The 27,808-nt window shown below is 34.6% G+C and overlaps 1 protein-coding gene across 1 annotated transcript in view; it reads left to right on the forward strand.

Annotated features, from left to right (window-relative positions):
• The window catches only part of LOC147916834 (catenin alpha-3-like), a 196,700-nt gene that overhangs the window by 80,497 nt on the left and 88,395 nt on the right, over nt 1-27,808 (forward strand). Inside the window, exon 2 of the mRNA XM_087433002.1 lies at nt 21,659-21,859. Within this exon, the coding sequence (XP_087289128.1) occupies nt 21,659-21,859 (201 nt within the window). The remainder of the gene's footprint in view (nt 1-21,658; nt 21,860-27,808) is intronic.

A 27,808-nucleotide genomic window follows, 5' to 3' on the forward strand; every position in this document is an offset into this window, starting at 1 on the left:
ACCATTTGAAAAATGAGAAATATATAAGAATGGAGATTTTAAAAGTAATTTGAAAGAATTAGAATGGAACTGCAAATAATGAGTGAAAATACTTTTGACCATGTGAAAGTTGTTAGAGGGGGCTTTTAGCTTCAAATAAATATATGCCCAACATCAAAGCCACAGCTAATATGGAGCTAAGAGAGAAAAGGAATATTCAAATATTGAGTGATCTAAAAAGCAGCAATGATCGCAGAGTTTCTTTAATTACTCTTATTGTTATCAGTGCTAAGTATTTTCCCTACAGTACGTGATATTGTCTTTAAGTAGGTCCATCTGTTTGATATGTGCATAGTCTGCTTTGAAAGTGGAGTGGCGAAGTAGCAGTAAATGCCACTGAAATATGGTTTTTAGATGTGGTTTGGGCAGAGTTGAGAGTGTGTAATAAAAATGATGAATTGACTCAACTCTTCTTTTCCTGTTTTCTTGCTTTTAAGCACAGTTGTTTAAACTCCCTATATGGTTGGAATACATGCACTTTTAAGAAAGCATTCTGCTGAAAGTAATTGGGTGTTTTCCACTATCACATAAATCCGTTAGCTGGTGTTTGATATTCTTGGAAAGTCAGATAATAGACATTTACTACTATCAGAGGGGCCCTCTAAAGAGGAAATTAATAGTTGTTTAATAAAACAGAGAAATGTAATGAGTCCTAGATAAATAAAATCCTTTGACAGAAAATTTTGTTCAGAAAGCTTTTAAAACTTAAGAAAGCAAAACATATCAACACAATCTACTTTTGCTGTGAGAAAGATGCATGATTATTTCACTGACTAGTCGTGGAAAACTTATGTACATCACTATTCATAATGACATAATTATACTAGAGGAGCAGTATCAAGAAGTGGTTTAGAGCAGAAGCTCTTGAGTCGGACTCGTGGGTTCAATCCCAGCTCTACCACTGATTATCCATATTTGAACTTGGAATCAGTTACTTGATTACTGTTTGCCTTTTTTTCTTTGTTAAGAAAAATAAAATTAGGGTAAAATAGTAATTATTTATTTGTATTATTTGGACAACTAAAGGAGATGATAATATATAGACAATATACATAAAGTACAGCACTTATATACTCTTACCTTGTACTGTATATATGTATGTATTTTGTACATACAAGTACTCGTACTAGTGTTTACTTGTATTGTGTATATGTATATACCTTGAACAGACAAGTACTCAAGATTAAGTTTTTGCTATAACTGTAATGGCTTTTCTTTATGCAGTTTAAGGTTTAAATATCTGGAAATTGATGCAGAAAACAAATTCATATAAATTTTGAATTTTTCCCTGTCATATTGGAAATCTAGACAACCACAAAACTTATGTAATTCACATATTACATGAATAGTGAACAGGAAAAAAAAAACTCTTCAGTGGAGATAAAAGCCCCACAGTATTTTGTATTCCATTCATATTCTCTGTAGCGATGAAGATGAGTGCCTAAAATGAAGAGATGAAAGATTAAATGGTCTCAATCGTTACCTCTCCATCACACCGATGGGTTATGTTTTCTGCCTATTCTAAAAGGTGATCCTCAAAATGGAAGGCAGGCCTCCCTGGGGAGTCAGGAAGATGCATATAGTTGAAAAATGTTCCTCAAAATGATTCTGTTTCCTCAGCCTCTTTCCTATTCAGGTTAGCTGCCATTAGATAGTTCCTTTTCTCGTTCTTCATGGAGGGATGATACTGCTGATAGCACTTACAGAGAAATCTGTTTTTGCCTCCCCAAACCATAATGTTGGATAAATGTTTCATTCCACCATGCAGTAAAAACTAAAGGCTTACATTGTCTATTTAGGCAGACAAATCAGTCTGAAAAGATGCTACTTTCAATGTGTGACAACACAGCCATGGTGGTTAGTATGGCTGGGAGGAACAGGTGTAACAAATCCAGTCACTGATATTCTGACCAAGACAGTAGAGTTGGAGCAAATTACAAAGACAGGAGGTTTAGTCTGAGGTCTGTTTTAAGAGACAGCTTGCCAAGGAAAAGCACAATGTTGCAAACCAGTGCAGCACATACAGGAACACTGGACATCTGAGTCCAGTACATTATAATGCCTGCTCAAATATGGAGTGCAGCAAAGAATAGGAAATGTAAATAGTAGTATTATCCAGAGAAAAGTGGTGGCTCCAGAGGAAATGTTCCAGAGAGATTTATGTGGTTTTGAGTTGGGAAAATGTATAGAAATTCCTGCATCACTCATACCTAAAGAGAAGAATATTGGATACAAATGGATCTAAAGAGCAATAATAAAGGTCAATATAACTAGTTTAGAGACATGCCTCACAGCTGGAGAGACATTGTCACCTCCTTAAGGAGGTAAAAAAAGTAGCAAATATTTGAAATTAGACAAACTGCTTAAAGTTAATTAATAAAAAATTATTTAGAGTTTATCCCATTAGGTATTTCTTTTTAAATAATTCGTTTGTTACTTGAAATAATAATACAATGACTTATTGAGTAGATATTAGGTACCAGACATCAGGTGAATCATTTAATGTAAATTACCTAATTTAACACCACAACCCTAGGTTTTCTTTTTTTAAAATTTTTTTTTAATTTTAATTTTTGTGTGTGTGTGTGACGAAGATCAGCCCTGAGCTAACACCCATGCCAATCCTCCTCTTTTTGCTGAGGAAGACTGGCCCTGGGCTAACATCTGTTTCTATCTTCCTCCACTCTTTATGGGATGCCACCACGATATGGCCTGACAAGCGGTGCCTCAGTGCGCGTCCAAGATCCGAACCTGGGCCGCCAGCAGTGGAGCGCACACACTTAACTGCTATGCCACGGGGCCGGCCCCAACCCTAGGTTTTCATGTTGAACATTCTATCAAAAAGTTTGATTAGGTCTAAGCTAGAGCTGTGTAGCAAGGTATGAAACCACGGTTACTTGACTCCAAAAACATTTTTCATCCTTATGAATTTAATGAAATTTGTGTAAAGAGCCTCATTGGTTGTCCATTATAATAATGTTAAACCCAGATTGGTCATACCATTGAAACAGGGTTCTTTAAACAGTTGCTTAACCCTGCTGTATGTCATTTATATAATAAGAAAAAGGCAGGACATGTTTACACACTCCCACCAAACTCAGCCTGGCATTGGAGCATCACACCTACTTTCTTCCTTCACTATCCACCTTCACCATGGACTGTTCTGTCTGTAGCTATTTTTCAAGGACATGAAGTGTCTTCTCTAACTACTTTACGTAAATGTAAACATAAGTTGTTCACTAAGATAACATTTGGCAACATGTTGTTACTTTTATATTTATTATTTAATTTAGTATCTTTTAATTTACATCTTTCTCCTTCAGTAGACTTTAAGCTCAAGACAGCCAAAACTTTTTAAAAATATTATTACTGTTTACCTTAAAATTAGCAAAGTGCCCAGTGCATAATAGAAAACCAATATATAATGTACTAAGTGTATAAATGAAGCAGATTGTACAGTATCTGTCTTGCAAATAATGTTCAAGTCTCTGTTAATTGTTGACATATTAACATATGATACACAATATAACTTACAAAATAATTAACAGAACAAAAATGTCAGAAAAAATGCCAAGGTACAGTGTTTGTTCATTTTAACAAGTTTTATTGAATGCTTATTCTTTTCCTGACACTCTCCTTGGTTCTGAATAGTCAATAAATAAGAAAGCAATAGTATTTTCCCTCAAAGAGCTCATAGTCTAGCAGGGAGATAAACAAAGAGAGATATGAACAGTCAGAGCATTAATAAACTCTTTGCATCTAATCAATAGTTTTCATAATCAAAAATGCAAACAATTAAATTCAGTAAAGTCTCCTCAATATTATATACTTGTTGGATTGGTGAATACCTTCTTATGTTCCCTGAATTATCAGTAACATTAAATATAGCATTGAAATAATAACTGCCATTATGTATATCAGATGAATTTTATCTGAGGTACTTCACACTCCTGTGTGATGAAATCAGTTACTCTTTTGTTTAGAATTGTTTTAATTGACTCTTTAAATGTACTTCAAAACTGAGTAAACTAATAATATACACGCTGAGTGTCTTCCATTTTGAATGTTTTACCTTCACTACTGGGATCAATAAATGAGTAGATGATAATAGGCAAAAGCTTCTTGAATAGGGTAAAAGCTTCTTGACATTGGTCTGGGCAATAATTTTTTGGATATGACCACAAAATCACAGGCAACAAAAGCAAAAATAGACATATGGGATTGCATCAAACTAAAAATCTTCACAGCAAAGGAAACAACCAACAGAGTGAAGAGACAACCTACAAAATGGTAGAAATATTTGCAAACCACACATCTGATAAGGGGAGGGATTAATATTCAAAATATATAAGGAACACAAACAACTCAATAGCAAGAAAACCAGTAATAATATTTTAAAATGGCCAAAGGACCTAAATAGACATTTTGCAAAAGACATACACATGGTCAACAGATATCTAAAAAGATCATCAACACTAATGATTAGGGAAATGCAAATGAAAACCACAATGAGATATCACCTCACATCTGTTAAAATCAAAAAGACAAAAGATAACAAGTGTTGGCGAGGATGTGGAGAAAAGGAAACACTTCCACACTGTTGGTCGAAATGTAAATTGGTACAGCCATGATGGAAAACAGTTTGGAGATACCTCAAAAAATGAAAAATAGAACTACCGTGTGATCCAGCAATCCTACTTATGGGTATATATTCAAAGGAAATGAAATCAGGATCTCAAAAAGATAGCTGTACTCCCATGTTCATTGCAGCATTATTCACAATAGCCAAGAGATGGAAACAACCTAAGTGCTGGCTGACAGATGAATAAATAAAGAAGATGTGGCACATATATACAATGGACTATTATTCAGCCATGAGAAAGAAGGAAATTCTGGCATTTGTGACAACACACATATACCTGGAGGACATTATGCTAAGTGAAATAAGCCCAGATAGAGAAAGACAAATACTGCATAGTATCACTTATATGTGGAATCTAAAAAAAAAAGTTGAACTCAGAAGCAGAGAGTAGAACAATGGTTACCAGGAGCTGGTGGGATGGGGTAAATGGGGAGATGTTGGCAAAGGGTACAAAGTTGCGGTTATGCTGAATGAATAAGTCTAGAGATCTAGCATACAGGCATGATGACTATATTTAATAATACTGTACTGAACACTGGAAAGATGCTTTAAGAGTAGATTTCAGGTGCTCTCATCACACACAAAAATGGAATTATGTGAGGAGATGATATATTGACTGTAGTAATCATTTCACTATGTATATGTATATCAAATCATCATGTTGTACACCTTAAATATACACAAGTTATTTTAAAATATATAAATTAAAAAAGTGATAATAATAAAGAATAAATTTTGCTGAAAATAAAAAAAAATAGGTAAGTGAATGGATAGGCTATTCCATTTACCATTAGAAAGAAAGAGAATAATTTAGGAATGCACTGACTTGCAAAAGTAAAATCAAAATACAAAGAATAAATATTTGCATGCTTACTAGATGCCAGGTATTGTGCTTTTTATGTATATTTTTATTTAATCTTTACAACAGTCTGAGAGACTGTTAGTCTTATTTACTCCATTTTATTAATTAAGAAACTAAGGCTTAGAGACGTTACTTTCTCCAAGTTTATAGAACTAGCAGGTAGCAGACCAAAATTATAATTTAGGACTCTGATAATAAGGCCACATAAATTATGTGTGCTTTAATGCCTCGGTGTGTCCTATTGCTGCTTTATGTTCTAACATACCTTGTGGTCATTTCAGAATGATAGTAGTCCCTGATTACTGATGCAGAATACTCCCAGAAGTTCATAGATAGTAGGTTATAGTCTTGTTTCCATGTCTGAGTGGTCAATGGATACGGCACATTCAATACCCTAGTGAGAAATGTTCACCCACAGGGAAGTAAAAGAGTGTCTTGAGTTTATACAAAGATATTAGAAGAGGAAATAAGCATCAGAATTTGATAAATCAACAATAAAATAAAATTTACCTATCTGTTGAAAGATTTGGATAAAGTGAAATGAGGCAACTCAAAGAGCAGAGAGAATGAGAAGATTTAATGAAAGGAGACTTGATTAAACTTGAGCAAAGAGGGATAAAACTACCAGAGATTGTGGATTTGTTGCCCAGATTCCTACAAAGTCAATGGCATGCAGTTACGAGAATGAATATGGGAGAGAGTTGGAAGTACAGTAGTTTCTCCTTAGCTGCAGTTTCACTTTTCATGGTTTTAGTTACTTGCAATCAACTTTGGTCTGAAAATATTAAATGGAAAATTCCACAAATAAACAATTCAGAAATTTTAAATTGCTCACCATCTGAGTAGCATGATGAAATCTTGCACTGTCCTACCCCGTCCGCCCAGAACATGAATCGACCCTTTGTCCAGACTATCCATGCTGAATACGCTACCCATCTATTAGTCACTTAGTAACTGTCTGGGTTATCAGATGGACTGTTGCAGTATCACAGAGCTTGTGTTCAAATGACCCTTATTTTACTTAATAATGGCCCCAAAGTGCAAGAAAAGTGAAGCTGACAATTCAGTTATGCCAAAGAGAATCTGTAAAGTGCTTCCTTTTTTGTGTGTGTGTGTGAGGAGATCAGCCCTGTGCTAACATCTGCCAATCCTCCTCTTTTTTTGCTGAAGAAGACTGGCCCTGGGTTAACATCCGTGCCCATCTTCCTCCACTTTATATGGGACACCGCCACAGCATGGCTTGACAAGCGGTGCCTCGGTGCGGGCCCGAGATCTGAACTGGCGAACCCCGGGCTGCTGCATTGGAGCGCGTGCACTTAACTGCTTGCGCCACAGGACCAGCCCCTAAGTGAATAGGTGAAAGTTCTCAACTTAATAAGGAAAGAAAGAAATCATATGCTGAGATTGCTAAGATCTACAGTAACTTTTATGACAGTATATTGTCATAATTGTTCTATTTTATTATTAGTTATTATTGTTAATCTCTTACTCTGCCTAATTTATAAATTAAAGTTTATCATAGGTGTGTATGTACGGGAAAAAACACAGTATATCTAGGGTTTGGTACTATCTGTGGTTTCAGGAATCCACTGGGAGTCTTGGAATGTATCCCCCCCATAAGGGGGAACTACTGTAGATCTGCCAAATACACACAGACACACACACACACACACACACACACACACACACACACACACACAGTATACAACTTGCAAGATCATCCAATGAGGCAAAAGAGGTTGGTAAAGAGAATATTTAAGTCATATGGAGAACAAATAATACAAATTACTAATTATCTGATGATCTAACAGGTTATATCTCTCTTTTCCCTGGGTTCCCAGAAAACAAACAGCAGACAAATCTGTAGGACATTAATAGTAATTCTGTTGAAACTTATGATTGGTTTATTTGTATTATCCTTCTCTATTTTTCATATTTTCCTTGTAAGATGTTTTCACCCTGATAAAAAATAAATCTAATAAGCCATAAAAAAGCATACATACACATACATATGTCTATGTGAATGTGCATATGTGTATGTCTTCCGGATTTCAATTATTTTTAAAGTTGTTGTAAAGTACTGTTATGTTTACTTATTATATTGTTATATACAATATAGTATATATATTGTTATACATTCGTGTTCAAAGTTTGCTGTTTTCATAGAGAGATAATTTTGACATAATTTATAAACAAACGGGATAAATCTAAGTCAGCTGGAACATAGAAGTGGCATTACTAATAGCAGAAAAAATGTGTTTCCTCTTGGCACCTGGGAGCAAATTATATAAGTAGGAGCGTATAAAAATTAACCCTTGAAGGACTGAATGCATTAAGTCACATAAGTCAATTACGGAGAAAGCAGCGTCATAAGGCACGATTAGAGTAAATTCACCTCATGTGATTTTATTCATTGAAAGTGTGATAATATTAGGGCTTATACAGGATTTTCTTCAGATGATAGCTTAGGTCTGTGATATAGCAGGATAACAAGCAAAGAAATTCTGCATTTTGGCTGGATGTTCCTTGATAACAGATGACATTTTGATAATTTTATGTCTAAAGTTTGATGTGAATATTAAGTACGAGAAAAATAGTCCAGTTCTTATTTAAGTCGTTTAATGTCATTTTATAAAATTGTGTGACAACTCCACTTTTTCACACAGGTACCATATGCCAAATTATGATGGAATGTGGGGTGCCATATGTTTGAATTTACTTACTCTTGACTGTCAAAGTCAAGCTTTGTGTTTATCATCTCTTGTGGTTTTTTTGTCTTAAAATGATATTGTTCTAAGTGATCAGTTTCTTTTTAAAAATGTCACTAGAGCAGGAAATATGAGAGGCAACCAGATGCAGCAAAGTAAAATAAATCAGAGCCCGTGGATACGTAGAATTGAGAAAATATTCACGGCCAATTTTAGCTCAGATGTTTTATTGGTGTGGATAATGCTATAAGAAAATAAAAGATGCCAACTTTCTGAAATTGTATGAAGAGAGCAAAGGTAATTACACTTCCTCAAATTATTATTTTACAGCTGAACTTAAGCAACAAGGTACACCACTAACCCTAGAAATGGACAGTGAAATAAAGACCACAGATACAAGTGAAAATTACTATTTGCAGCTCGATAAACATGATTGGAAAAGAAAGTAAAATAGAATAGGCAACAAAATGAAAATTAAAGGAAAACGAAATCAGACCAGATGTTGAGAATCTGTTTTTCATGCAGAGATGCTTAAATGCGAGGAATGGCCTTCTAGGCAAGGTTGCTGAGATAATAACACTGAATTTGTTCAAGATGGTTTGATTAGATGATCTGACAATGGAGGTTTAGAACTAAAAGGAGAATAAGCTGTGTAAGACAACTGAACTCTGCATTTTTAAAAAATGTCTCCTACCTTTGTTCAAGATCGTGAACAAAGGTTATATTTCTCTGCTTTTTATTTAGCCTTAGCATCAAAAAAACACAATGTTTTATTTCACATTTTTATCAATCTTTTTAACAGCTTACCTCTCATTACTATCAGCAGTTTTTGCTGTCATGTTACCTTTCTTCCTGATTTTATTACCATTGGCATCATTATAGTACCTTCACTGGCTTCCCCTACTGTGATCCTTATTATATGGATATTTGTTCCATGTACTACTGTCTTCATCATATTTGAATCTCGGCAAAAATTTCTTCTAACTACAATACCTTGTAGATAGATTGCACTGGTCCTGTGCAATCATTGTAATTGTTGGACATATGACTGCTATTCTTGCCAATTTTCACTTAGGAGGTTTCTGTATGAGGTAAAAACTTGTTCTTGAGCACAGAGTTAGAAAATTTAAAAAAGTAATTTTTTTTAATCTTTAAATAGGAAGTTTTAAAATTTTCATGGCTCTCTTTTCCTAAATTGAATCTAGCTGAACTAAGATGTCTGTACACAGAGGATATGAAATATATTTTGCAAGTCACAACTAAAAACAATTAAAGTGTGCAAAGAAAAAAGATGTAAACAGTAAATAAGCCATCTAATAAAATAACATTGGTTATGCAACATAAAATTCTCCCAATAAAATACCTTTTGGGAAATTCTTCAGTTTTTATACAGATATTACTCTAGCAATGACTCCCACAGTATATCAGTTATTTGTCTTCAAACTCTCCTAATTGGAGACATCAGAGACTGTTGAACACATACTTCTCTTTTGATAGGAAACTTACTCCACTCCTACCTTCACAGTTATCAAGGAAATTGTAAATATGCAATGGACTTTAAAAAGGTATTTCTGCAAGACCAAGACATACTCATTGCAATCAATTTGATCTCAGTGGAACGATCCATGGAATATAATGCAATGATGTACAAACATAGAAAGGATTGTTGGAAAAGGAAATGGTCTAGCCACTCTTACTCATGTACATTATGACGCTCCTCGTATTCTTTGTATCCTTATACTTATTTGTTTAGGTGCTTATTTCTGTCATTAGACTGTGAGTTGTTCTTTTTTTTTTTTTTTTTGTGAGGAAGATCAGCCCTGAGCTAACATCTATTGCCAATCCTCCTCCTTTTTTTCCCTTTTTTTCCCCAAAGCCCCAGTAGATAGTTGTGTGTCATAGTTGCACATCCTTCTAGCTGCTGTATGTGGGACGTGGCCTCAGCCTGGCCGGAGAAGCGGTGTGTCGGTGTGCACCCGGGATCCGAACCCGGGCCGCCAGTAGTGGAGCTGCACACCCAACCACCAAGCCACAGGGCTGGCCCCTAGACTGTGAGTTCTTTTAAAGCAGAGACTGACTTGTTCATCTTGTCATCTCCTAAACCTGGCAAAATATTTAGTGGTAGGAAATCTGTAAATACTCAATGACCGAATGAATTTTTTAAAATATCACTTTACAGTTACTACTAGTTTGCAGGAGGAAAGAGAGAAAGAGGGAAAATAATCCTGGAAGAACTAAGGGTGTTAAGATTTATCTGAGGGTATCAGACTTATATTTACTTCAGCAATATATAGTTGTTAACAAATGGTAGTGTGCTTAGATATCTAAGTCTTACCTATTAAAATTCATTCTCTAATAACATCGTTAATTAAGGATACAATATAATTTAAAATAGTGATTATTAAAATGGTAATATTTATGAAATACTAAATACAGTATTATTTTATGGAAAATAAATAAATGTTTTAGAAAAAAATAAAAATTATCCATAATGTCATTACCTATTAAAAACTACTATTAGGAGTTTGGAAATTTCTTTCCAGACTTTTTCTGGAAAGGTATGTAATCATATAGTATATTATAAATAAACATATATATATATAATTTTTAAACCAAGATTACCTATTTTAATAGATATATATCCTCATTTTTTCCCTTAAAATTATCTCATAAGCATCTTTTTATGCAATTTAAGTATTTTATAAGCTTTTAAATTGTTTTAACACATTCCATTAAATTATTTTGTATTATTTGTGTATATTTAAAGTATTATTTATGTTCACCAGTGGTTAGTTGCCTTACAAAATCAACTCATCTGTTGTTATTTCAACCAGTAGCTGCAGTTTAAGTTTTATTATGACATAGATCCGTAAACTAACTATGCGTAGGAGGGCATCTGATTTACTAGAAAAGGAATGTCTTCTAGAGTGACGATTTGGGAACTGTCACTTCCTGACCTAACTCCACCCATCTATTGCATGGATTGAAGACTGAATTCATTTCTCTAAAATATTTAGTAACTATTCCACTGATTTGTTATTTGCCATTGCTGAATTGCTCATAAACATTTCTGTACCTGTCACAGAAAAATAAAAAATGGCTGTTTTGCCTTTTAATTAGGGAGCTCTTCCATAGCATTCCCAGAAACTGGGTCCATTTACAAGGTGTTAATACATGTCATCAACTTTAGATATCATTTTTCAGGTGGATATTCAACTTATAATTAAGGTGAAAACCTTTATAATTATTCTCTTGAAATTTTAATTCATGACAATTTCACTTTTGATTTTAATACCTTTTAAATAAAGTTTAGTAAATGACATCGTTAATTATTTCTGCCTGATTACACCCTACTTATGAAAAAAATGGTTTAAATATAACACAGAGATTTTTAATATCTGAATAAATCCATGTTTATTCAATAAGATTTTGTATTCAGTGTATGTTTTCAGAGTAAAATTAGAAAATCAAATAATAGTGTGTAAATACATAGAGCATCAAGAAAGAGAGAACCGTAAGAGAAAAATTACTGATGATGGTGAAATTGGGATCTAGTTCAGAGGTTATAGGATAGCTATTAGTAGGCTCCATTAAGATTCTTCTAGAGAGCTTTGAGGGTACTTCATGGAGAAACTCCTTCAAAAGGTAAAGGATAGGCATAGACTCTTTGGAAATCTGAGTTATAATGAAGTATACTGAGTTCCCTGGAAGAACACTACTTATATATTTTAAGCAGTATATTTTACCCTTCACTTTTCATTAGTCTTTATAATTTGTTGTCCAATTACATGTGGTTTTGTAGGGATTCCCATATTGTTAAAAACAATCATGTTGATCCAGAATATTTTGTGAATGACGCTGATTTGGGGCAGAATCACACCTTGGATTTGCTTCTAATCTCATGGACTTTGTCATCTGTGTGGCTAGTTCCAGATTTTAATAGGTTCTTTGAAACAATTACTAATGAGACTGAGAAAGAGAATTCATCTCATAGAGAGGCATCTATTCTGCTAATTTTTGTGCATCTGAGAGCAAAATATAAAAGAAGTGTAAATTTCAACCAAAGGACATTGTGACTGTGTTTAAGATAAATTCATTGACTAGGGAAGTGAGCTTCCCTAAGGCATATATTCAATAACAGTCTTGTCCTTTTAATTCTTAGCCTTTTTTTCATGTGAAATACAAAATATTATATTTTTAAAAGTAATTGAAATAATTGAACTACATACTTAATGTTCTGGGAAAAAAAGAAAAAACAAATAAAATTTGCCAGATTATAAACAACTCATTTGTTCCTAGTTTTATCTGTACATTTGTCATTTTATGTACTTCATTCTTTGGAGTTTCTGTTCTACTATATATATCATATACCTCAAGGAGGTCATTTAAAATAATGCCAAGATTTTCTTATCTCTGTGCCCAAAAGTACAAACTTCATAATTGGACACCAAAGTTGTTCAGTATTTTGAACTAAAAACAAGGAATAGCACCCATATGAATACTGACTGTTTTTTACAAGAGTATCCAGCAACAGAGGCATCTAACATTAGCATCCAGTGTGCAAGAACTGAATGGTTTTATTGTGTAATATGGGAGAATTGCTTACTATTGTCTGTTCCTGCTGACAGTCCTGATGTTCAATCTGGTAATATCCTCAAACCAATTTTTTTTTTCTTTTACTCAGTGCTTTAATATTAGATGTTAATAGGTTCTTGGTCTATGGGAGAGGAAGAAATGGGACAATTAACATGAAAAAGCTCAGACTAAGAGGAGTCAATAGAAGAAAGTATGAGCTGAATAAGGATGCCTAAGGTTTGGTTTACTTTTACTGTTCATTTATTTTGTCAAGCTAAGGGCAGCATAAAATGCAATAACCTAGACTTTTGCTCCTACAGCAGAATAGCTAAATAGCTGAAGCATTAAACTTCATTTGTTAATTTCTTCTTCTATGGCCATTGTCTCTGGTGATGTCTCTAGAATACTTTAGGTTCCCTCTAGCTATGATGGCTCCATACAGATCCAGAATATTAACATTACTAGAGCATTGTCCATGAGAGCTTTGCAGAATTAAAACTATCCCTCTAAATATGCTTGGATGATATCACATGCCCAGTTAAAATTAATGTGAAAACTTATAATGTATTCAGTTACATAATATTATAAACAATCTTTTGCCACATTTTTATAAAATTTAGAAAATATTTTAAACCTACAATTTACTCTTTTCACCATACATTTGGGATAGCTGAATAATATAATTTTAGAATCACCATATCTTAAAGCCAGATGAGACTTTAGCATTTATAGGACCTGAGCAGGTGAGAAAAACTTGATTTTGAGTTATGGCTCAATTACTCTAACTATGAATTTTGGAAAGATATTTATCTGCTTGAAGACTTTATTTCTTCATCTTCAAAACTGAAATGTAACAGACCTATCTCTTAAAATTATTATAAGAACTTAATGAAATAATACACATATGTTGCAGAGCACAATGCCTGGAAAACAACGGGCTTTCCAAAATTGAGTTGTTAAAAACTCAAATTGTCAATTGGAGATATGACTGTGTGAAAGCTAGAAGACTTGGGGAAAGAGTCAAAATTTTTCTTAGTTATAATCTTGGAAGAATTGAAGCATGTTCAAAATTCCTAGTTCATTAATTGTAGACATTTGTAGATAATGAATGTTACTGAATATGTAAGATGAAACATTATTAGTTTTCTTCCAGTTTTAGAAACTAACACAGTGCTTATTAAAGGTCTATGGTGGACTTGGCACTGAATACAGAGTGTTTGAGGAATCTCTTTGGTTGTTACAATTGATGCACCAATATTGATTTATTGTCTACATTGCAGAGTTTACATTATGGTTCATTATGTGCTGTAAATTCTATGAGTTTTGACAAATATATAGTAACATAAAACTGCCGTGACAGTATCATACAGAATAGTTTCACTGTGCTGAAAATCCCCTATTCTCGGTCTATTCATCCTTCCATCTTTATCCCAGAATCCCTGGCAACCACTGACCTTTTTACTGTGTCCATAGTTTTCCCTTTTCCAGAATGTCAAAAAGTTGGACTCCTACAATGTGTAACCTTTTCACATTTGCTTATTTCATTATCAATATGCATTTAAGTTTCCTCCATGTCTTGTTGAGGCTTAATAGCTCATTTCTTTTTCATTGCTGAATCATATTCTATTGTATGGATGTATCACAGTTTGTTTATCCATTCACCTCTTGAAGGATGTCTTGGTAGCTTCCAAGTTTTGGTAATTATAATTAAAACTACTATAAACATTCATGTGAAGGTTTTGTGTGGATATAAGTCTTCAACTCATTTGGGTAAATATCAAGGAGCACAATTGCTGGATCATATGGTAATAGTATGTTTGGTTTTCTAAGAAACTGCCAAACTGTCTTCCAAAGTGGCTGTACTGTTTTGCATTCCCACAGCAGTGAGTAAGTGTTCCTATTGCTTCATATCCTCGCCATAATTGATGTTCTCCAAGGTTCTGGATTTTGGCCATTCTAATAGATGTGTAATGGTATCTCGTTATCCATTTAATTTGCAAATCTGTGATGACGTGTGGGATGTTGAGTATGTTTTCATGTGCTTATTTGTCATCTAGATATCCTCTTTGTTGTGTTGTCTTCTCAGATCTTTTGCTCATTTTTAATTGAGACTTTTTGTTTTCTTATTGTTGAGTTTTAAGAATTCTTTGTATATTTTGGATACCAGTCCTTTATTAGATATGTGTTTTGCCAATATTTTTCCTGGTTTGTGTCTTGTCTTTTCATGCTCTTAATAATGTCTTTCACAGAGCAGAAGTTTTTAATTTTTAGGAAGTCCAATTTATCAATTTTTTTCTTTCATAATTTATGCTTTCAGTGTTGTATTTAAAAAGGCATTTCCAGATCCAAGGTTACCTAGATTTTCTCCTAGGAGCTTTATAGTTTTGGATTTTACATGTAGGTCTGTGATCCCACATGAATTTTTGCTTTACATTTTTTCCCCTGGATAGGAAAAAATACTTGAAAAATTAGTAGTTTCCAAGTCAAAGCATGCAGTCAAAGAATAAGTTTCCAAAGTTGAAAGCAAGACTTTTACAAATTTAAAGTGAGCATGTGTCAAAAATTTATTATTGAGAGCCACTAAGATGATAATGCTTATTTATTGGAGAAGTGGATAAAGAAAGAATGGTTAAATAAAATTTCTAACTTAGAAATGAAACTGGTTAATGTCCTACAGAGCAATAAAAATGTAACCGTCAGGATTATCTTTTCTACAAATTTATTCCCATCTTTACCAGATAAAAATGTATTTGTATTAATATGTGACAAGAATCGTTTAATCACTATCAGTTTTAGAAACAGAATAAGCATCTACTCCTAACCAATAGTAAATATCCTAACCAACAGTAAATATCCTAACCAACAGTAAATATCCTAACCAATAGTAAATATCCTAACCAACAGTAAATAGCAAGGGGAACAAAGGCACACGCTCCGGGAGAATTAATTATCTGCCAGGTAGGCCAGATTCACAGCCTGCCCAGCAGAATACTGAAAGGACAGGCAATAGTACCCTTTGCCCTTTGATAAATTTCTTAACTACTCCACAGAGGAAACTGTTATCAGAGCCTACTTAAGACAAACTAAAAGAAATACGAAGGTTTCAGTGACTTTCTTTTTGTGGTTTTTATTTCTATAGTATTGTGTCTGCATAAGTACTGCGGAGTGCCTGTACACACAGTTGATAGAGAACTAGTTTGGGAATAGCAATCTTGAACTTCATTTTTCTTTGGATTATTGTCAGAAGTAGGTCAGGCAAGTGTGAGCTGGTTCAAGTCCAAAGAAGAATAAACAGCTTATCGTACAGAGAAACTGGGCAAACTTTTGCTATAAAGGTTAACAAAACTTCATTAAAATTCTAAAATGATGATAATTTTGACTATCATATTTTGGGAAGTATCTTTTAGTCTAAGATCAGTTCTTTTATTGCCCTGTTTATTGCTGTTTTCCAACATCATAGGAATTACCCTTTACATCTCAGGGAAGCTATAAAATGATTGATAGAAAGTTCTAGTAGTTCAGCAATTCTCTGCTCTTAAAATAATGCACTTTAAGATTTGTAGTAATACCAGGACATTTCACCGCTCACCCCAAATCAAATGTTAAGCTGACACTCTGAAACTATTAAGACAAATCTTCAATCAATTCTTCTAAACGTTTAATGTTCTGAATGTGCTTGTTCTGTAATATCTTTTATTTCTTTTAAACTTCATTTTAAAAGTGATATAATTGCTGAGTCCAAGTGCATCTACAGTTGAGAAAAACATAAATTGGAGGTAGCGCTCCTGATGATTTTTGCTGTGTCTAACAAGTAAATCCATTCCGTCAGCCAAGACTTGAGAGATACATCAGTAGGAAGTTTAAACCAAAGCATTTGGTGTTTTGTTTCTTTCCTAGAGGTTTAGGGTTATACAACTGGCATAAAGATTCAAGCTATCATGAAGGCCTTTTTAGCGACTTAAATTCCCCTGAAATATGAATAGCAAAGAAATAATTGTTTTTAAGAAAGTAGTTTAATGTTTAGTTATTGTGCATATGTGGGAGGTGCCCAACATTTTTATTTTCTTTTTCTGGCACTCTATGTTTAGAATTTCATGCAAATAATTGTCGCTGACATTTTGTGAAACATTCAGGGTAATAGGAAAGTGTCACAATAATGGAAATTTTGCAAACCTTTCCTAATGCTTTTGTGATATATTTAATCTTAGTAATTCAAAGATCATTTAGTCATCATTTCCAACATTCTCAATATAGCTACTTTGGATAAAGTCTGGATACGCCTCTTGCCACTTATTTCACTTATTATTTTTTCATATTATATTGTCGGGGGAAGAGGGAGAATCTCCCTCTGCCGTTTCCCTTAAGGTTCTTCTGGCTGGCCAAATAATCAACGAGACAGGTTAGCAGGAGAAAATAATACCAAGTTTAATAACATGTATACATGGGAGAAAGCAGGGACACTGTGTTTTCTCAACACAATAGCAGAAATTTTCATCTTAAATATCATTTTCAGCCAATGACAAAGGAGGATTTTGGGGGTGGGGGGAGTCAATTACAGGAGATTACCACTAAAGCACAGTAAACAAGAGTAAGGTTTATTATGTAGCTCAAGGCCTCACCTTCCACATTGATAAGTCACTAGAAATGAGCTCATCCCCCTCTCTTCTCCAAACAGAGAGGGAGATACCTTTACAAATGGAGATTTCCCTTATAAATGTAAATGATTGTCTGGCAACTCTTTGCAGGGTCATCCAGAGAATGTGGCCAGAGAGGCAGAACTTCTGATAAGAGGGGCTTGTTGGTGCTTTTCCTATTGTAACATTTACCCTACGTTATCTTTACAGCCATCATGATAGATCTGTTCCAGGAAGGAGCTACCATGTCAAATTCTTTAGGCAGTTAGTGGGGGAGGTCAAATGTCCCTAGAGAAAACAACCAAGGTAAAGAGATAGATTTCAGGGTGGCCAAATCTTGATCTCCCACAATATGTATTCATGTAGGACTTTTATTTTCATATCTGACCTTAACTCTATAATTCTTCAACATGATTAACATTATGGCTTCTAATTGTTGCTCAATCTAAGGCAGTAACCACACAAATTTCTATAAGGCCAAGCAAAAAAGAACCAGAAAAATCCTTGCTATATTTTTATTATCTGCTTTAAATAATAAAATAAATTGATGACCATGTATATCATTATTCTATAAGGGAGATGAATGTTCAATTCATTGTTAGTCAGTATTCTTTGTATATTTTTTCCTGTGCAAAATTCACCAGGAAAAAAATAGTTCGTGGCAGCTATGATTTCACCTTTAATTAAACAGAAATTACGTAGTTTATTAGATACTTAATCTTCCAAGAATGAACATTGTTTTTTCCCTAAATATCTTTTCACTTTTATAGAACTGAGCTAAAACAGCTCTGCAATCTAAAATTAAGCACCCTTAGTGAATACAGATTAAACATTCATTGTATACATATATGTTGAGCTTGTGTAAAAAAAAATGAACCAATATACTTGGAAAATAACAGCTTCTTAATGTATCATTAAAGTACACATCTGGGGACTTTTAAAAAACTGATGATTATTGTACCTTCCACATACTTCAGTTCCAGGGGAAATACGATGGTGATGATACACATGCACCTTCTGTTGAGATGGGACCATGCCTGGATTTATTATAGGCCTTAATGACATATTCATAAGTGAATGCTACAAATTAGGTTAAAACTCTAGTGAATTTTTAATGAAGGTTTTCAGTGTTTTATCTTTTTCATGCAAATGATCTTAGTGTCTTTGATATGGGTTAAATTGACTAAATTTAAGGGCACAGAGATGTGTCTACCTATGTTTCTAACCTATAATTGAAGATTTAGACAAAATTACTGTTCCCAGGTGTATCTTATAAGACTACATTCATTCATTCAATAAACATTCTTGTTAGCCTAACAGGTGCCAGGTATTATACTAGAGACTTGATACAATACCTCAAGAAATAAGATAAAATTCTTGCACTTATATATATTTCAGAGTCTACCAGACAGATAGTTTCATTAGTACATCATTAAAACACAGGAAGATGTTCTAGTGGAAACATGTAAACCGGTTTATGGGAATCCCATACAACATGGAACTAAGTTTCTTGTTCTAGGTCAGCACGGATTTCCTGAGGAAGGAACATTTGACTGGTGTCTTGAAAGAATGTTAGGAGTTGATTAAGCAGACCAGAAGGGATAGGCAGTAGTGATATTGTGATTTATATTAAGAAATATGTATTTGGTCTTCCTCTGTTTCTGGCACAGAGCTCCTAAAACCCTCAGAATTTCCTAAGTGATGAGAGCAATAAACGTGTCTTTTGTTTTGTTAATGAGGTGACTTTTAGACCCCACCTAAGATGGGGGCTGGTTGCCAGGGGAACTAGCTTTGTGATTAGAGGGTTGGAATTTTCAGTCCTACCCTCTGACCTCTGGGGAGGGGAGAGGGGCTGGAGGTTGAATCAATCATCGATGGCCATGATTTAATCAATCACACCTATTTTAATGAAGCCTCCATAAAAACCCAAAAGGAAGGGATTCAGAGAGCTTCCAGTTTGGTGAACACATAGAGATGTGGGGAAATTGGGATGCCAGGAGAGGGCATGGAAGCTCCACGCCCTTTCCTCATACCTTGCCCTATGCATCTCTTCCATCTGGCTGTTCCTGAGTTAGAAAAGTTAAATGTAGGGGCTGGCCCCATGGTGTAGTGGTTAAGTTTGGCGCACTCTGCTTTGGCAGCTCAGGTTCATGGACCCGAATCCCAGGCATGGACCTACACCACTTGGCAGCCATGCAGTGGTGGCAACCAGCATACAAAATAGAGGAAGATTGGCACAGATGTTAACTCAGGGTGAATCTTCCTCAAGCAAAATGAGGAAGATTGGCAACAGATGTTAGCTCAGGGCAAGTCTTCCTCAGCAAAAAAAATTAAAAAAAATAGTTAAATCTAGTAAGTAAAATGTTTCTCTGAGTTCTGTGAGCCACTCTAGCAAATTAATCCAACCCAAGGAGGACGCCATGGGAATCTCTGATTTATAGACAGTTGGTCAGAAGTACAGATAACAACCTGGATTTACAAAGGGCATGTGAAGTGGGTGGGAGGGGGGCAGTCTTGTAGGACCGAACTCTTAACCTGTGGAATCTGATGCCATCTCAGGTTAGATAGCGTCAGAATTGAGTTGAATTGTAGGGCACCCAATTGGTGTCCAGAGAATTGCTTGTTGGTGTGAGGAAGCTTCCAGATACACAAACATAGGAATTGGGTCCGGGAACCCAAAAGAGCAGTCTAGGTCAAGGTTCTAATATGCCCACAGGAACAGAGGCATGGGAGGAGATGGATAATTTGGGATAAATATAAAATAAATATAACTAAAGCATAAGGGGCCTGCAGAGGAATGATAGGCATCAGGTCTAAGAAGGTCACCAAGGACCATATTCTTTGGTAGTTTGGATTTTATATTCTACACACTAAGAAGAAGGTATGACTCTGCAATGAAATTGCTTAATGAATACCTGTCGTATGTAGCTTACCTGCAGATAGTCAATACACAGAGAGAAAGAGAGATGGAGGAAAAAAGTTAACAACACGTTCTGGAATTACTAAAGTCTTTTTGTTGTACTTGTTTTGTATGTCTGTTTTTAAGTAATAGAGTCTTTAAAGATTTTGGGTGGTGATTCATTTAATAAAGCCAGAAGCCATTCTTTTAGTATTCTTTTAATTTCTTATAAATATCATTGCCCATGCTTATTGATATTCCTCATATTTGCTCAGCTCCTCTCATTAGTTTTATCTGGGAGTATTAATTATTTTATAGAAAAAGAAAACATTGTTGTGCTATACTAATAACTCTCTGCTGTCTTCATGCAAAAAGGGAAGGAGAGAGAGGTCTGGAGACACTCTTCAGAGTGGATAACTTTCTCTGGGATTCATTCACTTCCAGTCAATCAATCTTTTTAAAGCCCTTTATATGTATAGTTGTTTTCACAGATGTGGTGAAGTTGTTCTTTTACAGTATAAAAATTATATTTCACGTTTCATTATTCACTAATTTACAAGATTTCTGTAATTGTGTTAAATCTCATTGTATGTCAATAAACATTAGTTGAATGGGACTCCATAGTTTTATTTTTCTATAGATTTAGGATAGGTGATATTTTTTAAGAGTTTTGTAATTGTATAGTGTTGCTTTTAATTAGAATTAAGTATTCCATCATTATGTTTTGTTTTTGTTTTAATCTATAAACTTTCCTTAGCTTCCACCTGTAAATCACTCAAATCTAAAATCTTATCTACTGCAACTAGAATCTAAAATAATATGTAATCTATAAAAATTGCTGATAAAAATATAAAATTCTTGGGGCCAGCCCGGTGGCATAGCGGTTAAGTGTGTGTGCTCTGCTTTGGTGGCCCACGGTTTGTGGGTTCGGATCCCAGGCGTGCACTGACACAATGCTTGTCAAGCCACACTATGGTGGCATCCCACATAAAGTAGAGGAAGATGGGCACAGATGTTAGCCCAGGATCAATCTTTCTCAGCAAAAAGAAGAGAACGGGCATCATATGTTAGCTTAGGGCTGATCTTCCTCACCAAAAAAAAAAAAATTCTATATTTCACAAATTTTCCTATTAAATATAAGCAAAATCATGCCTGTATTTTTCCTTCTTAATTGTCAATGTCTTCCTTTCCCAAATGTGCACTGCTTCTGAAGTCAGAAGTTAACATAAATTATAACATTCTAGGTTTATGTGATTTAAAAAAAAAAACATAAAACTAATTTGATCTGTTTGTTTACAGAGAGTCATATCCTAGAAGATGTCAACAAATGTATCATAGCCTTGAGAGACCAGGATGCTGATAATTTAGACCGTGCTGCAGGTGCTATCAGAGGACGGGCAGCAAGAGTTGCTCACATTGTCACAGGTGAAATGGACAGTTACGAGCCGGGGGCTTACACTGAAGGTGTGATGAGAAATGTTAACTTCCTTACGAGTACTGGTAAGTTTCAGTCCCCAGTAACAGCTGCACTGTTCCTGATATTTGAATCTATTTAGCTACCAAATATTCATATGTATGGAAAGAAGATCTCGGTCTGCGTTGCTTGTTTTGAAATGGATTGCTCTACTGTCTAATTGGTGCTTGCGTCCTGTGGTTATGTGATTTGAAATTTATCTCTGAGAGGTAAATATATTCTTTGAGGAAAAGTCCTTTATAAAGATACGCATTATTTAAATTACCCACAGGCTTTAACCACTTATGAATGTTTATTAATGCTGGAGCCATTCGGAGATATAATTAGTCCAGATGTGAGAAGTATGTAATAGTTTCCAAACCCTCTTTTAGGTGTGTCATTGCTACCCCAGGTTTTTGTTTACGTTACTTAAACAGAGCAAACTTGTCCTATGTTTCCAGAGAAATGCTCTTTACCTTCTTTGGCAGTCTGTTTGCAAAACAACATTTTGTTCTTTCACATGATCTTCTTTGATCACTTAAGAAATACGGAACCAGGATTTTGTTTTGGTTGCAGCACCCAAGTTAATATTTTCTAAAACCAACTAGTAAATTCTTAGTTTTTGAATCACTCAGTAAAATGGCATTCTTATTCTTAACCCTATTATTAACATTTCTCCAAGAAACTTATAGAAGCATTTGAATTCATATGGATTAAGAAATAATGGCTATAATTTGAATGAGGGCAGTCAACTATTTTCATACGTCATCATGGCAGAACTTTTTCCTGTGATAACCCCTTGTGATCTGTGAAATTCCCAGGTTGAATTTTTATTAATTACCTCTTAACACTAGGGTAACAGTGCACCCATGATTCCTAAAATATTTGAAATTCCATACTTAAGTCATTGGTTCTACCTAGAGAATTATTATGCATAGGGCATATTAAATTTGGATGATAGGTACATAGCTTAGTGAAAGGGGTAGTAGAGATGAGGATGGGTGATTTTGGATGGGGAGGAAGCTGTTCCTTGAAGTTAATTAACTAAGAGAAACATCGACAGTTGAGAAACCTGCACTAGGGGTTAGTTCTAAAAAGGTATACCACAAGGTCGGCTTGGCAAGTTTCGTAGAGAATTGATGATTAGTGTTGCTCTTTTCCTAGCATGTTGTTACAGAAAGTCATTGATGAATCTTAACACATAATTTTCTCATCATCTCTTTAAAAATATTCCTAAAATAATGAAACACTAAAGATATGCTAAGGAAAAATGGAGTAGGTAGGTGTATCTGCAACTTGAGATTTTATATTTCTATACCAAATCCTCAAAAGCCAGTAGTGACACAAATAGGACACATGGTAGTTATCAATGAGGTATGGCAAAATATTTACTTGCTCAAGGAGGTGATTGTGTTATGGTAGTTCAGCGTCTCTTCTCTAAACTAAATTTAACTGTTTCTTTCTTGTTGGTCAAAATCAAGTACAGTTATTTGATTTTTTTCCACCTTCTGAGAATGAAATTTAAGTAAAAGAAGAATGCATCAAGGTTCTCTTTTTAGCCAAATAAAAATTTCTTGTAGGAAATTGAACAGGTAAAGTCTACCAGAATTTTACCTATATCTTGCCTCTGTCTCAGTTTTATAATCATATTAGTGATATCTTGTGAACATACTCTTATGGTCACAATGTCCATATAAGGTACTATGTTTACAGTTTTATTCCCTATAGGACACAGTCCATATATGCCATATGCAAAGAAGTGGAAGTGAAATTTTACAGTGTCCAGAATGTGAAGTATGTTGTAGGAACACTCTGTTCACAATCAATTCTTATAATTCGAAATCAGAAAATAAAAATGAAACAAAGTTGTTTACACATTTAATTACAAGTTTATCAACACCTCGATGATATACGAGCTTACAAGATAACTAACCAATATAGCTAAATAATCATTCAATCAGAAGAGCAAGAAGTCATTTGTTGCATGTAACTTTAATTAAAATTCTCCAGGTAAATTATGTCCTTTGCCCCAAATATAATAAATATAGAATAATCCTGGGTTATTCTGTATGTCACATCTTATTATTAATATAACAATATAGTTTATGACTTTCTAATTGTCATTTTAGTTTTTCAGATCATTTTTGGGCTTATCTTTGGAGAAAGCTTCTCGTTTTGGTATTGTATGTCTAATTCCAAACTTTTCTCCAAACAGCTTTCCCTAACGCTTAACAAAAGCATGTCTCACTAAAGGGAATTCTGAGAAATAAATTAGATGAAAAAGCTAATTAGATCAGTTTGATCTTAACCAAGACTGAAATATGTGAGCATTTTCTCTCCCATAGAGATATTGTCTATGAAAAATACTTCCAACTATTCTATCCTGTACAATTAAATAACAGAAGATGTTCATCTTGGTTTATATCTGCTCATAACTTGGACTTATTATTTATAAATAATCATCAAATTAAGTAATTAGAAAGGTCATGTTTTGTGTTATGAGTCCTTAATAGTTCACATTTTAACAAGTGAATGCTCTATAAATGTGGCCTGTTTTTCTCTTTCTTTCTTGTTCTTTTGTACAGTTCTCAGGTCTCAACCCTGTTTCATGAAAATAACTTAATAAGGAGCTATCGTGAATTGTTTTTATTACTAAGACTTTCTTATCTTTGCAAATCTTACCTTCAAGTACTGTCATCAATGATGAAACCTAAGCCATCCTTATCTGAGTCACAAAGAGTTCTCCTGGAACATTGCACCTTTGATTTTAATCAGACTTTATGGTTCATTCGCACATTTTCAAGATGTGATGATCCTCTAAGTGTTTTCTCAGCATTAGGAAGCAGGGTTGCCCTGTACAGTTCAGGGATTTGCATCGTTCATAAATCCCAGAAGTTGGTTTTAAGTGAAATGTAGGCAACATCTGGAATGCTGCATTTCATTGAGACAGAGGCATAATATTGTAATCTCTATGTGAAATTCTTCATTCTGCCCAATTCTTCCTTGTTACTAAGCTCCTCCACCTGGATAGGGGAGAGAAAATATATTGGCTTTTTTGTTAAGTAACAAACCTTCTGGATTTCAATGTGAAGGCTTAGAAGTCATATTCTTAGCATCAACTTCAGTTCTTTCACACCTGATTGGGCAAAAAGCTAAACCATGAGTGGGAGAACATAGCATTTTGTGTGTGTGATTTATATACTCTTATCAAATTTTGAAATTAGCCGGCCCAAAATCATCTGTTGCAAACTCCCAAACCCCACCTGGTTTCAGTGTCAGCCAGGTTCATGGACCAAAACAGAACAGGTACATAAAAGAACCTGACCAAGACATCCTGGTGGCATCCAACATTGGCAACTGGTAGTGATAGCAAATAAAGGATCATTCATCAAATACTCCTTCAGATCAAACCGGAAAGTGTGTACCTAGAATCCTCTCTGTAGTAGAATGGAGAAGAGTGGGTAGTGGCAGTTTTTATTCTTAAAGACAAATGAGAAATTTGAGAAGAATTTAGAGCCAACAAATATTTCCAAATTTTGTTGTATATTTTTTTTGTGATCAGTTTAAACAACAGGTAGACTTTAAGACGAATTTCATCTAAAAATCATTTTAAGAACTTTAATAGCAGTCAGTTACTCCTATTAATTCCCTTTCATTTAATATTTTTCACATATAAATATCCTGCATTTTATAGGCTGATTAAAACATGCTACTTTCCTTGTGTTGCATCTCTCTTCTATAACCTTAAATAGTTATAGGATAAAATACGAAGGCTTTAGTTCTAGCAGTCTTTGACCTCTACAATTCAGCAGAGGTTGAAAATTAGTGGTCCACATACTAGACATGACTCAGTATGACTTAAAGAATTTTTATGTGTCCAGTAGAGTTTTGACCAACATCATTATATGTTTTGTCATAAGAATTAGTTTCTAGTTTTATATATATATGTAAAAATCCAGATTAATGGCAGCATCATAATAAATGAGAAAGTCTGGCAACACTAGGGCAGAGTTCACTGTGGAATTGGCTAGAGCTCATTGATGTCTTCCTTTTCTCTGATCTTGAGCTGTAGTCTCCTCTACTCCCTCTCATTATATGCCCAGTCCACTTTGCTCACTTAATTTACGTGCCTGAACTTTGTAAGCATTTGAATTCACCTAAACATGCATTTCTAATTTGTTTTTCCTAAAGTGGGCCAAAAGGTACCTTCTACTCCATCTAAGTTGATGCTTTCACAATCACATGGACGTGCCAGGATCATTTCTGCCTTTAGGTCTTGTTCATGCTGTCCCTGTCATTTTGACTATCCTTGCCCCTTATCTCTCATATCAAATTTTATCCATCTTTCAAGAAACAACTCATATTATACATCCTCTAGAAACCTTTCTTTACTCCCTCTGGCAGTAGTGAATTCTTTATGGGTCTTATGTACTGCAGATTTTAAAGGACTTGCCACTCAGTTACATCATTCCAGCCTACGATATGCTATGGATAACTCTTCAGATATACTTATAGAGAAAGGACTTTTCTTTCAAAATAGAGTGTAAGCTATAGGAGAAAAGGAAACTTGTATTATTTTTCTTTGCATATCTCCCAGAGCCTACCATAGTGTCTTGTATGTACTAAATTAAAACAAAACAACTCTTGAATCAAGTCTATATGCCTGTGCTAAATCTATTCCAGCAGTGAAATGCCTTTTCTTCTCTTCTGCCCCTCTAAAATTATAATTATTTTTCAACATTTTCTCAAATGCCGCCACCTTTGCAAAAGAGCTACTAATTCCCTTTCAGTTAGAATTAATTGCTCCATTATCTGTGTTACCACGGATGAGCTTGTCCTCTGGTTAGTGCTTATTTCACATTGCCTTATATCATAATCAGCCATTTACATACAAGTTTCTCCCACTAGATTGTAACATCCTTAAAGGGAGACATCACACTTTATTTATTTTTATATTTCTCAGTAGCATTTAACACAAGGTAGCAGAGCCCAAGTCCTTCTCCCAACTTTAAATTTAAAATTCACTAGATAATTATACTGTGACACATTCTAATACAGTTAAGCAAGAGAACAAGTTATCATCCCAGTTCAGGAAAAAACAAATAACAAAACTCAAAAGTAGTGGACCATGTCAAAGGCTGGGGCATAGAAAAGATCAGGGAAGTGATTCATTACTGTCCAGAGTTAGATGATAGCCACTTCCAGAAAACTTGAGGTCAGATTCTTAAAACGTTCTTTAGCAAGCTTTTGAACAAGAGATCATGACTTTTGTGTATTCAGTTACTTTCAAGAACCATCCTTGGTCTGCATTTGGTGAAAGATCCCACTGAACCTGATTTCACTAATGGTTCCAATGAATCCCTGTAAAGGGTAGTGACCATGCCTTCAAATTCAGAAACCGTTGTTGGCCAAATTCCCTCCCCTGGTAGCAATCTGAGACAGGCCTCCGAATTGCGTGCTTTCTTACTTTTGGCTTCAGCCCTAACCTGACACCCTTTAACACAGTTAGTCAGAGAGCATTAACAAGAAGCTTCTGTCTGCAGATCGCTTAGCTAACCTGGATAACCAAATGTCTTCATGTTGGTGATGCTGAATCAAAATTTAAATGACAACCCAGACTCTTTAAAGAAGAGGAAGATCCCATGGCCCTAGAAATGCTTCTGTTGCCACAGGAGTTTGGAACTTGGACTAACTGTGAGTTGAAGAAACCAGCTACTCGAACTTCTGAATTTGAATAGGACCCAGATCTAGTTAGGGGGTTGAGGGTACCTCCTTATCTTGCCACTTTAAGTAATTGGAAATGTAAACTTTTTAGAAAAAATAAGTGCTATAAAAACTGAGATCTCCTATATGTATTGTGTGATGCAAAGGCTTTTTTGACCTTTTCAATACAGTTAGACACTAAGAGAGATAGATGGAACAATCTAAAAAGCCACTGTGTATAATATCCCTATTAATAAAAAGAATACATTCTGCCACATTGGTAGAAATTTTAT

This window comes from Ceratotherium simum, chromosome 6 (genome assembly GCF_057802395.1).
Source record: "Ceratotherium simum simum isolate JZ-2026a chromosome 6, ASM5780239v1, whole genome shotgun sequence".
Lineage (NCBI taxonomy): Eukaryota > Metazoa > Chordata > Mammalia > Perissodactyla > Rhinocerotidae > Ceratotherium > Ceratotherium simum.